Genomic DNA, 12,982 nt, shown 5'->3' with positions numbered 1-12,982 from the left:
GAGGCTAGATTTTTGAAACCGTTTCAAATGGATTATCCCATATAGTTTTTATTTTGAAACAAAGTTTACAAAGGTGTACAGGAGAACATCTCTTAGCAGTTGTTAGATGTCCAAACTGCTCCTCGATGCAGAGGTACAGTTTGTATACAGCTCATCAGAATCAAAGGCATAAAAGGATTAGAAAAGTCCTGTCCTAAAAAAACCAAAAACAGCCACACACAGAAAGCAGCACAGCAAGTTAAAAACCAATAATAACACTTTCATTTTGTATAAAGTAACTTTTTAGTAAAAAATGTGCAAATAAATAGCAACAGCACCACAGTGAAAAAAATACATTCGCAGAGATTGTTTAGGAGTGTTCAATTAAAAACCCTTTTAAAGTTTATTGCTACTATTTGGGTTTTCCTTTAGGACCTTGCTATCCAAATTTAGTATTGGCACATTGTAGCACTTGCAGGTTGACTGGTTTAACAATAAGATCAACAGTTTTAAGCAGACTGGTATCCTGTGAAGGGATGCTCTGAGCCAAATGCCTGTTATAAATGAGCTTTCTTCATTGTTCCCGCAGTGCATTTTAAAAAAATGTATCTTACATATATGTTGGACCTTTCATTCCACTCTGCCCTTATCCCCCAATGGCAGATGCTGAAAGTTGTGTCAGCATCCAGAGTAGCACCTGATGCTCTCTGAAGGGCTGCCATGGGAAATAAACATTAGCGAAGGCCCTGTGTGTTCAAAAGTACTTCAGATGCATGCATGGGCTTCCTTGGATTCAAGCCAGAACAACTGTTGCCTTCCAAATATTGTCAGTCCTAAAATTCTACTAAAAGGAAGTTATTTCACTTACTTTAATCTGTTGATACTATGTTTGCTTTTGTTAATATTTAAAGTAAGACCTTTGCATTTCACGTTATGGTTCCTGCTATTTTGTAGTCAAAGTGGCCTAAACTATGCTGTTAGGAGGCTATCTACTGCCAGAATCAAAATGAACAATTGCCTGGCTGCTTGACTCATTCAGCTCTGATAAAATGCATCAAAACTCTAGCATATGATTAGCATACAAATTATCCTGCGAATTTTGATGGCACCATTCAGCTGCCTGAAGGTTTTTGCTTTTAACCCCATTCTTCCAGGGCACGAAGAGGCTGAAGCTGTACTAATATTTACCACTTATATAACACATGTCATGTGTTCAAAGCATTTCACGTGCCTTATGTCACTGCTGTGAGTCCTGAGATAATGTAAATCAGTATTGTTATCCCTGTATAGGGCTAATACATAAATAGCATGTTAAAAGAGGAATTAAAAGTAATAATTTAAAGTTCAAAAGTAACAAAGTAACTAATATAAACACAATTGTTTCTGCCAAAGCAGCTAATGGGTTAACAGGAGCTGTGATAATTTTGGTTTAGTAGTTTTAATACTCCATTTCATAATGACAGTTAAATATATCCAACCCGTACCAATGAAGTGCTACAGTGAATTAACTGTATTTTCTGTGTATGCACTATGAAGCGATTGGTCACAGGATAACAAATTTGCATTGGAATTAGTTGTAGAGGGTAGTTATAGAATAGCCCCTATCGTATTTTTCAGTACAGCTTTGAATGCTGTTCACGCAGATAAATGTATCACCATTTTCTTTCTCTACAGAATGTGCAAGTCAGGTTTGCACTTATACCCTGCCAACATGAGGGTTTATTTTTTTAAAAATCTCCCAATTAGTCTCCAAACTGCCTTCCAATTTTTTTCTTATTTAAAAAACAGTTTAAATTAAAATTATTTATCTCAAGAATGTTATTTTTCTCTGTGGGAAAATAAGCTGTTTGTTACTATTGCTAAAAGCAGGCTTTAAAAATAATTTATAATACTCAAATAAAATGACAAACCTATGAAGACAGCAGAGGGAAGCCAATACATTGATGGCACCCTGTACTTCAAAATATTTCATAACTGTTCCTGAATTTTGTTCCTGTAGAGCCTCTCCTTTCTTATAAATATTTTGCACAGAGACAACCCACAGGAGGGGCTAAAAAGGGAGATCAAACAGAATGTACTCAATACCCTGAAGCACCCGAAGACTTTTTAAAGACTAATCTCTAGTTTGTGATATTTGCCCAGATGAAATGCCAACCTATTTATACGGAAACTTGCGCTGTTGGTGAAGTCTCTCTGCATAATCCTAAAGGATTCAAAGCACCACAGTTCAGACGTGTTTTTTCCCCACAAGTACTGCTCAGCATATTCTGTTGAGGCATATATGAAAACAAAGGATGGGGTATGTGAGTCCATCATGCACCGCTAGGGGGTACATGAATGAAGACTGCCATGTAGGCACACAACCTCTAGCCAAGGCATGGCTAGCCATTTTTGGCCCAAGGCCATGCTCACCACCTAGCCAATTTTCAGAAGCCCACATGCCAGTAGTGGGTGAGGCCATCCTATTCTCACATGCATATACACTGATCTGTGCACACCCGAAGGTTCTCGCCACTTGCAGAAAATACTCTTGCAAAGGTGAGATAAGCCAAAGATTGGCACCATTAGACCTTTCACAAAGATTTCAGTGACTTCAATTCAGCTATATCCTAAAGTACTTCTGGAGTGATGAATGTACTTAAGTACCTTACTGAAATACAGTAATATGTAGCACAAATGGTCTGATGATACGACTGATGTTTAAAAGAATCTGTTCAATGCAGTGTCCTGGATAAAAAAAAAGTGCTTCATGTAGTTCTTTTACAAGCATGGTAAAAACAACAAAAAAAGCTTGCAAACATGCAACTGTTTTAAACCTAAGCTCCTCCTCATTTGATAGTGCCCTGTTTTGCTTTTAATATGTATTACCGCAGGGATTAACTGAGGTTTGGCAACCCATGTTGCGGCTCTTCACTGGAATGCGGAATAGAGTCCCGTCAGAGCACATGCAAAGCTTGTAGCGTTCCCAGTCGCCATTGTTTAATTTCTCCCCATGTGAAGGACTCGGCAGTCGAGCTGTGTTGACCATCACACTTCCATTTAGAACAATGCTCTTATCCTACCAAAGAAACATTTGCAGAAGTTAGCAACAGTATTTCCAATTGAATAAATGTATCTATTTTAATATCTTAACGTTAAAGAAGCTGACTATAAGAAGCTTCCTTGTTTGGAGTTTGACCGCTCAGCTTAATGTGGTCTACTCTTGACAGGCAGTGGCCCTCGTGTCTGACAAATGACATTCCTTGTCCTGCTATTCATTAATTGGAGATGCCAAGGATTAAACCAAGGACCCTTCTGCGTGAAAAGCACCATTCAGCTGTGGGATAGCTAAGGGATCTTTGCTGTGTTAGAAACTGATATATGAAAGCTAGGAGCTAAATGGCACCTTAAGCCTAGGTTATGGGCACAATAATGGAATGTCTAGGCACAGTTTTTTATAACAAGAGTACAAGCTGAAAATGAACGAACTGGAGTTAAAATATTATGTTCATTTTTTCTGCATGGTCCAGTTCTTCCCCTAGTATTCTTAAGAGGGTCTTTTCTCCTGTCTTCAGAGAGTAGCTGGAAGTGGGGAGGCAGAAAAAGGGCCTTCTTTCCTTCCACTCTGCAGCTTTAATCTGAAATCTCAGGCTGCACCCGGACCGCCTAGAACAATGGGAGTTTCGAACACTGGATCGTTGCACCTTCTGGTTTAATGTGCATCACAAAACTTAAGTTATCCACCAGCCCTCACCTCTTCTAATTGTTCTGGTATAGTTTTCAGTTCAAAAAAGCAGCAAGCGCGTTAGCTGCATATTTTGAGAGAAAAGACATATTTAAATATGGATTCTCTTGTGAATTTCAAAAAATAGATTAATGTGGTATAGGATGATATGATTTATTAGTGAATACACGTGAAAGGGGGCAAGGACTAGAACTAGCCGGAGTTATCCATCCCCTGTCAAGGCAAATGCTCTATCGCAGCAGTTTTGAATGATTGGCCTTTGATTTATACTCAACTGCTACAGCATTCATTTCTTCCCCATTGGTCTGTCTTTAATAAACCCACTCCTGCAGCCTTGTCCTGGTGGGACAGTTCTAGATCCTTTGGGATAACTAGAATATAGAATATACACATATCCTCCACTCTCAATTATTCACACTGTGCTTCCGTACCGGAGAGAGTACAGCTGCTGCAGCAGCGATTCTTGCTTTGGTAAGCTGTGTGCCTAAACTTATTCTCTGTGGCTGGGATCTCAGAGGGACAAAGCCAAAAGTAAACTCACCTACTGCACAAATATATGACAGTGCTGTGCTTTGAATACTCTGGCTAAATTTATACTCGGTGTGGCAAGGAACATGGACCTTTACTGTATTTTCCCCAAGGCTCTGGAATGAAGTCTTGGATGATGTTCAGAGTTGTTATCTTTTAGCCTTTCAGTGCCTGTTCCAAAGGCCTTCGGGCCACTGGATTTTAATAAGGATTTGTTGCTGTTGCTGTATTTTATTTTCATTTTGTCAGTTTTTTTTAAAAAAAACATTCAATCTTCATTCTAAGCCACCTGTAATATTGGACAGGTAGGATAGACATATTTTGAATAACTGGAGCTGCAACTATAACCAATCCGACGAATCCTTTAAATTTTTGTTCCCGTATCTAACTTACAGTCCTTATTCATCAGGTTTCCGCACCCAACCAACCTCTTTTCTGAGGCTGTGCACCTGCCTCTCTCTTTACTAGGCTCTTTCTCTATGCTGCTGTAGCCAGACATGAGACAGAACATTTCTTCTCTTTAAAAGAGATCCGCACTTCCTTGAATGGTGGTTGCTGCAATATCTGCTTAGTGGAGACTGGGAGTAGCTTTGAAGAGCCATGCAAGGTTGCGCTTGTCATGCGCTGTCTCCTCTGTATCTTAGCAAAAGGGCAGCAATTAATGGTGTGCTGCGTCTCGCCAGCTATTGTTGGCAACGGGCAACTCTGCGTAACTTGTTTTGGTCAAACAAGGTCCTTTATGTAAAGGAAGAGAGTTGTAATTATTGTAGCATTGTTCGTTGTTATGCATTTGCTTTTCTGTATAACACCTAGAGAGACTGTTTTATGAGGTTTCTCATATGTGTAAATTAAATTTTGTTTCGCGGCCGGGAACAAAATGTTAGCCTAAAAAAACAACACATTTTCCTCCTTTTTTTCTTTCCAGGCAAATATGTCTAAAAGAAAGAAAAAGAGCTGTTTTGTTTTAGTTTTGGAATAGGAATATTCCAATACAAGTTTTTGTTTTAAAACATGGATATGGAGTATGCGCACATAGCTGTATCTAATAGTCGTGTTTAACTTGCCAGCAGTAACTGTATTAAGCTGACAAAGCAGTTATGTGTTTTAACCTAGAAGGTGTATGTATACTATAGGTCAAATTTGAGACCCGTAACAGTGAGCTATAATATAAGGCTTTTAAAAAATACGCCATTTTAAATCTATAGATGAGTAGATGAACCAAATCAAATCTGATTTCTTTAACTTGGTTGCAGCCATATATATAGCTCACTGAATCCATTTATACAAACTGAATATCCTGGAATTACTCACTGCTTTCAGTTCCATGTTGCCCCCCATATGAAACTCGATGGTTTTGCCCATGATGAAAACACCTTCATTTCCACGGACAATGGCACGTCCATCAACCTTTATATTCAGATCACTGGTAGCATTGCTGGTAATCTGAGGAAAAAAAGAGAATAGCCGTGCAAAGCATTTACTAAAAAATAGTTTTGTTTTATACACAAAAACTCACCTTCCTACAAAATTGGTCTTGCATTTTAAACACTGCCACTCAACCGTTAAAACATTTGTTGGACGGAGGCTGCGATTCTGCAGAGACTGACAGCATATCAATGTTATCGACTGATAACAGTTAACTGCAATCTGTGTTTGGGGCCTCATTTAGACAGCAATTATATATATCGCAGGGGTAGGGGATCTTCTTACCACCACTTCTCTGAGGACTCTGTTCCCTCCGGGTGTGAGGAGTGGTTGCGGGCAAAGCACATATGTACTTTCCCTCTCAACACCACATACACACTGGACTTGTAAGCTGTTGTTGCAAAGGAAGAATACTGAATTTTCAATTATCTGACATCATCTGACAGCAGGCGATTGATGGGTGGGTGGCTCCACCCACTTTTCAAAGTGGCCATAGAGGGTTGGTCACTACTGAATCAGGCCACTGACCAGAACCAGTTCCCTATCTCTGGTTTATAATATACTAGTAGACCTTAGGCTTCTATAGTCTCTACTGAACATGTACAAACACACGCCATTTTTAAATGCTTAAAATAAATAACTTAGTCATATGCTTCATCTTTTTATATGGAATGTTAGCTATAATGCAAATAAAGGTTTGAGCTTAAGATTTACAGCATGCATCATGTAACTTGCAGAGAAAAGTAAACAGAGATCATACCCTCTCCGTAGATGCTTTTTGAACATTCAAAATTTTTACTCCAGTTGGCAAATGAAACTCGTGAGTATTATAGTCAGTGCTAAACAAAGTATTCTGAGTCCGTGGGTCAACAAATTCCATACCAATATCACTTGTAATTGAGGTTCCATTCTTTGCAACACTAAGTTTTGTTTCCCCTTGCTGAAACACAATCTGCAGAAACAAATGAGATGTGTTGTGTTAAATGTAACAAAGGTAATCTGCTACTTTTACAGTGCTTGGTAGCACTCTGGCTTCCTGTCAACAAACAACTTAAGACTAAATATCTTTTTTTAATCAATGAATAAGTAGCTTGCAACAAATAAAAACAAAGCAACAATTTACAGGATCAGCAATACAAAAAATACTACCACAATGGAGAAAGCAACAGCAGCCAGCAACATAAAATCAAATTACCACCCTGAGAACATTTTCCACCAATCACAAATAAAACAAGCCAGGCTTTTAACCTAGGGTCTGAAAACATAACAGTGTTGGAGCAAGGTGGGCCTCCCTGGCGAGGGGAGAGTATGTATGTACTTCTACTATGAAAGTCCTGCTTCTGGTATGCCTGTCATACTTCATCGGAGAAGGATATCCGAAGTAGCAGCTCAGATGTTGAACGCAGTACACAATAGAAGATATACTTACTGGCTGGTTCTCTCCAACAATCACCAAATCCTCATTACGTCGACCTCCGACTGTGCTCTTATACAATGGATGTATAATTCCCATGTCAGAGTCTTGTTTAAATCGCAATAAGCCGCTATCATGAAACTCCATGCTGTCACAGCCACTGGGTCCAATGCGAATTACAGTCCAGATGATGAGCGTGATCTAAAAGAGTAAATTTATTTTTTTTAAATGTAAGTAAATTCTGAAATTGTCATGCCAGTGCTTGGATCAGATACCTTTGAGAAGAACATGTTACTTGAAAACAGGCCCACAAAACTTTCACAAAGCTGAAAACAGCCCACCAGTCATGTATGCCAACCCACTAGATGCTCAATCAATCTCTGGTTTGCCTGGGACTCAAAACAAAATTCTGGTTGTGAGATTCCTGGCAGGCCACAATATTTAACTGATGGATTGTGTTCAATTTGGTGGCTCACAAACTGCGTGGTTCTAACTTAAAAGGAGGGCATCTTCATGCATGTGTGTGAAAGGAAATTCGACAACCAAAATTAAGGCACCAATCCTAATTGAACTCAGTGCTCTTTATAAGTATACATGATCAGGCTGTAAATAATTTATATTTAAAAACAATACTTGTACTTCTTTAGTTTAGGATAGGAAAAAAAGAGCAGCCCAGTCTTAACTCTTAGCCCGCGTGACCTTAGAAATTGGATTTTTGATCAGGATGCCAACCAAGACAGAGCATCCATCATTGTTGCCCGCTACTCCCCTTGGTACCCCGAAATTAAGACCAATCACTCAAGGCCCTGTTACTTTGAGACTCTGACCTTCCCACAACTATGCAGGGCCTTTGTAGAACTAAGATTCCAACAGATGCCCTCAGCATATTTAGAGGGGATATATTGGGGAATGTTCCATATGGATCACAAATGTATATATGGATGCAATCAGGTAGAGGACGTCACATGCCATCTGCTGATTTGCCCCCTGTATATAACACCCAGAGGAAAATTTATATCACCAATTCGTAACTGGCTTCCAGGTCAATTGCACAGGAAGTGACAGCTGAATTCCTAGCAGATAAACATCTCTATATTACATACCAGGTAGCCAAATTTGTGCTGGCAGCCAAGAAGCTCTGTTCCAGCTATGTGAATGCACTCCAATCTTAAGTCTGAATGTTGTAAATTTCTTTTTATGTTGTAAACTACTACAGGTTGCATGTATGATTTTAGATGAAAGTTTCCTTTTATTCTGTGTCGTTGTAAAGGCCTTTGGCTATATACAATAAAAATGGGTTGATAATTCTTAGACTGACACTGAATAATTAGCAATCCATTGAAAGGATGAAAAGCAGAAAATTGGTTACCGTAATCTCTACAGATTGTAAGAAAATTCTGCGATATATGTGGAGTGGATAAGTACATTTTTATCTTGAATTCACAGTACATCTTAGACGGCAATATAGAATGTTTACTAAGAAGCAAAATAGAATTTATTACCAGTTGTGGAGCATTTCTTTGACCTAATTAACTAAGACCTTTCCATGTATTTATTTTTAGGAATCCTTTTTTTCAAGCGTACTATGGACAGCTGGGTCCAAACAGATACACATTACCATGCTGCCATTCGTCCTCTTGGTTTTAATAGGCATAAATGGCACCCAATGTTTATAATCTCCATGTACAGTTCCAAGTTTGGTTAGAAACCCTGCATATAGGTAATGAAGATAATTTCACTGAAAAGCAGCAATATTTGGAGCTGGCTTGGCACTAAAAAGGAGAAAAAAATACACCTTTAGAATTCTGTTGAGACATAATTAACCATGTATACACCAAAAACCAAATACACACAAGTTTTGTGCTCCTATTTCCCTTAGTCGTAGAAAGTTTTGAAGGTTTCAGTTAGCTTCCTTCCAGATGAGGGAGCATTGGTGATTATGCCTTTAGTAATATAGTACTGTATTTTTCACTCTGCAAGACGCACCTTTCCCCTCCTAAAAAGTAAGGGGAAATGTGTGCGCGTCTTATGGAGCGAATGCAGGCTGCGCAGCTTTCGCTGAAGCCAGGAGAGCAAGAGGGATCAATCCCTCTTGCTCTCCTGGCTTCGCTTTGCCGGAGAGCCTCTGCACAGCACCCCTTCAGCGAAGTGGGAGGAGAAATGGAAGGGACTCCGCTTCTCCTCCCGCTTTGCTGAAGAGGCGCTGCGCAGCTTTCCCTCTCTGCGCAGCGCCCCTTCAGCAAAGCGGGAGGAGAAGCGGAGCCCCTTTCATTTCTCCTCCCGCTTTGCTGGAGAGGCGCTGAGCAGAGAGGGTGAGAACATTTCTTGTTCTCCTCTAAAACTAGTTGCGTCTTATGGTTGGGTGCGTCTTATAGAGCGAAAAATACGGTGTATTTCATTAAAAAGCTTGCAAATATTCGGATTTAACAGTAAGTGGCAAGTAAACTGACATGTATACATGCCATACTAGTGTCAAATCAGCAGCTTTCCATCACATGGTTTCTCTTTCAGAACTTAGGGCTCCTTTATCTTCTTCCTTTCCAGGTCTCTTGACCTCACTCTGCAGCCCCTAACCTGCAGCTGGTTGTAAGCTGCCCATCCAAACAACTAGTGACCTGCTAGTTTGCTTGCTCTCAAATTCAGTGACCAAGCCATGCCAAAAATAAATAGAAGCATCAAAGAACAGCTTTGGTTCCTTGCATCTAGTTGGTTAGGCCCTATTTAATTCAATAGAGGTCCACTTCTGCAAATATATTCACAATGTTGGTCTAGTGAATACTAACTTAACAATATAAGCATGACCACAATATTTTGATTAGCTTGTTCTACTTACAATCAAATTGATGACGGCCAAAATAAATAGGAGGACTATCACACAAATGGCCAAGTTGCCTTTTCTGCCTCGCAAGCCAGTTTTGTGCAGACGATCTTCATCAATTGGAATATATCCAGCCTTGAAGTTACTGTTGTGTTCTTTGTTAATATTCCTCCGCTCCACAGCTTTCTCACGCATCGATTTCTTCACGGGACCATTAGAACTTTGCTAAAAATAATTTAAAAATAAGTTCCCCAAACAATATATTAAGTCCAACGTATCCTATTCATAACAAAATGATATGAATTTTCATTTCCACCACAATAGTATTTTCACAGTAGGAACTGTTTAAAAGAGCCCAACTTGTAAAGAAAATATTATTTGCAAAGTCATGAGAATGTAGCTATACAGTACCGTGTTTGAATTTGCTGCAAAAGCACTTACATTTAGCTGCAGCAGAGGACTGCTTCAGCAACAACAACAACAACAACAACAACAACAACAACAACAACAACAATAATAGTTTATTTATATCCTGCCCTCCCCAGCCGAAGCTGGGCTCAGAGCGGCTAACAACATTAAAATGATACAACATTCTATAGTGACGTTCCTATGTTGGGTGCTACTCCTATTGGGGGGGGGGGGGAGAGAATATGAGTACACTTTTTTTGTTGTGTGTACCTGTATATGCAGTGTAGCTCTTCACCCAGTAATTTCTCTGTAATATAGCCAGGTTGTTCATATAAAATGACTAGATAAACAGCTAAGCATAACTCCTAGCTACTACAAACATCTGCTGTGTACATAACGGCAATTCAGTTCCAAACATTCAAGCAAGTGTAAGGGAGTTTGAGATAGTAGCTGAGAACTGGAAGGGGCTGAGAGCCCAATTGTATGGTGCCAGGAGCCTCCAGGCTGTCACTATTTTGCCAGAGGGATTCAGTCGCACACCAGAAATTTAGGTTTCTGAAATAAAAGTGGACCAAAGGGCTATGTTGCAACAAATCCACTTTCTTTTAAAAATGGCCTTTTTGCCGTAAGGAAAGTGATGCACCAAAAATGTGGTAACAATTTGATTGATTGATTGATTGATTGGAAGGCAAATAACATCCCTGTGAACAAATCAGGATGAATGATCAATAAAGAGCGGATACCATGCAAGCTTTGTGCAAGAAAATTGGATGAGTGCTCTATAAAGAGGTCAGCTGAAGGAGCCCTCTGTCAAACCTTTTTTTTTGGCAGGGAGAGGGATACACATACCAAAAGCACAAGCAAGATTTGCACAACACTGAATTGCTCCTGGACCAGAGAGCAAAGTCTTTAAAGCAAAAAGTTGTGCGCTTTACTATAGAGTGGTACCTTAGTTTACAACCATAATCCGTTCCGTAGGTCCAGTTTGTAAACCAAAACAGGTTGTAACCCAAGGCGAGCTTTTGCCAGTGGGGCCTCCCCTCAAAAATTGTTCGTAATCCAAAAAAAATAAAATGGGTTGTAATCCTAAAAAAAAAAAAAGGTTGCAAACTGGGACACGAACTTCCGGGTTTGATCTGTTTGTATGCAAAGTAAGACGTATGCAAACCAAGGTACCACTGTACTTGGCTCTCTGCCATCAAAACGTTTTCAGAGAAGATTATTATTATTTTATTATCCATTGAAGGTATATATTCCACTTTGAAAGTCTCTGATCGTATTCCCCGGAAGTCTTCCTTAAATCCCTATATATGCGTTGCCCCCCTCCTAGTCCTCCAAGGCTAAGGAACTCGTGGTCCTTCGTGGACTACAACTCCCATAATCCCTGACCTATTGCCGTGCAGGCTGGGGCAGATGGGAGGTGTAGTCCAACAGCTTCTCGGCACGCCATTGGTCGCCCGCCCTCAAGCCTCCTCCGCGTTTGCTCGAGGGTGAAGCGAGACTTCGTCGGATCCTCTGCGCGCAGACGCAAGACGCTCCCTATCTCTTTCTCCGCCCTCAGGCGGCTATTTTTGCTACGGCGCCCATTGACTTGGGAAGCAGCAGCCGCCGCCCTCCCGAGTCTGTCAAACGGGCCTCGCGAGTCGCCTCACGCGCTCTAGGGGGCTGGTTCTAATTTCAGAAAGCCGGGCGAAAGGCAGACGTGATACGTGTCCAGGCGACAAATGCCACGAATAATGAGCTAATAATAAAAATAATAAAATAAGGAAGAGCAACAAATGTCCTGAGGGGAAAAGGGAAGGGGCTGCGTAGGTTGGCGCGCCCGACTCCGCCGCTTCCCTGAGGCTCCTCGGCTGCGGCAGAAGCCCGGGCGCCGCGTTCGGGTTGCCATCATAATAATAATAATAATAATAATAATAATAATAATAATAATAATAATAATAATAATAATACAACCAGGATACGCCGGTTAGCAAACGCTCCCGGTTAGCAAACGCCGGTTTCATTGGCCCGGTTTCCGAAAAAAAAAATAACCCGGGAGGACGCTCATTTTCGTAGGCGATTTCCGCGACGCACCCTGGGGCGAAGGGGCCGGTTCGGCGCCGGCCACCTCAAGCCGAAGCCGCCTCTTTCTTCCCCGCCCCGTTGATATTTGGGGACGATAAAATGAAGGAGCGCGCGCCTTTCCCTCCTTTTCCCGCCCGAAGCCGGAGCCAGGCAACGGCGCCGGGAAACTGACCTGCTCGGAGGTGATCGCTGCCGCTGAGGCGACCGCCATCTTGGGCTCTTCTCGTTCCTTCCTCGGAAGAGAGAGCGAGGCTTGGCGGGGCGCCTTTGGCGGAGGAGGAAAGGGGCGCGGGAGCCGCGCCAGCCATGCCCGCTCCTTAAAAGGGACGAGGCGGCCGAGGGAGGGCAGGAGAAAGGCAGAGCCTCCGACATTTCTCTGAGGAAAAGAGGGACGTCCCACTCCATAAGGATAATCATATCCCACACATCTTATGGGGTTGCCTCAGCCACTCAGGGCGGCCTCCCACATGTATAAAAACATCATAAAACATTTTTTTTAAAAAAAAATTTTTGCTATACAATATTGCCTTCAGAGGGCTCGGGGGTCGCATAACTCCCAACATTTCTCCCAGGAAAATAGAGACGTCCAATTCCATAATGATAATTTTATTATTTACAC

The 12,982-nt window shown here is 41.1% G+C and overlaps 1 protein-coding gene across 1 annotated transcript; it reads right to left on the bottom strand.

Moving 5' to 3' along the window:
- Nucleotides 1–9: 9 nt before the first annotated feature.
- SGCB (sarcoglycan beta) lies at nucleotides 10–12,693 on the bottom strand. The gene is made up of 6 exons (XM_081875925.1): nucleotides 12,536–12,693; nucleotides 9,904–10,113; nucleotides 7,086–7,271; nucleotides 6,417–6,608; nucleotides 5,543–5,674; nucleotides 10–3,037 (listed from the first exon to the last, which is right to left on the bottom strand). The coding sequence occupies exons 1-6, from the start codon at nucleotides 12,572–12,574 to the stop codon at nucleotides 2,834–2,836; spliced, it is 963 nt and encodes a 320-aa protein (XP_081732051.1). The 5' UTR covers nucleotides 12,575–12,693; the 3' UTR covers nucleotides 10–2,833.
- Between the last annotated feature and the right edge of the window lie 289 nt (nucleotides 12,694–12,982).

Source organism: Podarcis erhardii, assembly GCF_964252035.2.
Source record: "Podarcis erhardii genome assembly, chromosome: 9".
In the NCBI taxonomy this organism is placed as follows: domain Eukaryota; kingdom Metazoa; phylum Chordata; class Lepidosauria; order Squamata; family Lacertidae; genus Podarcis; species Podarcis erhardii.
This window is presented reverse-complemented; position numbering and strand designations above follow the sequence as displayed.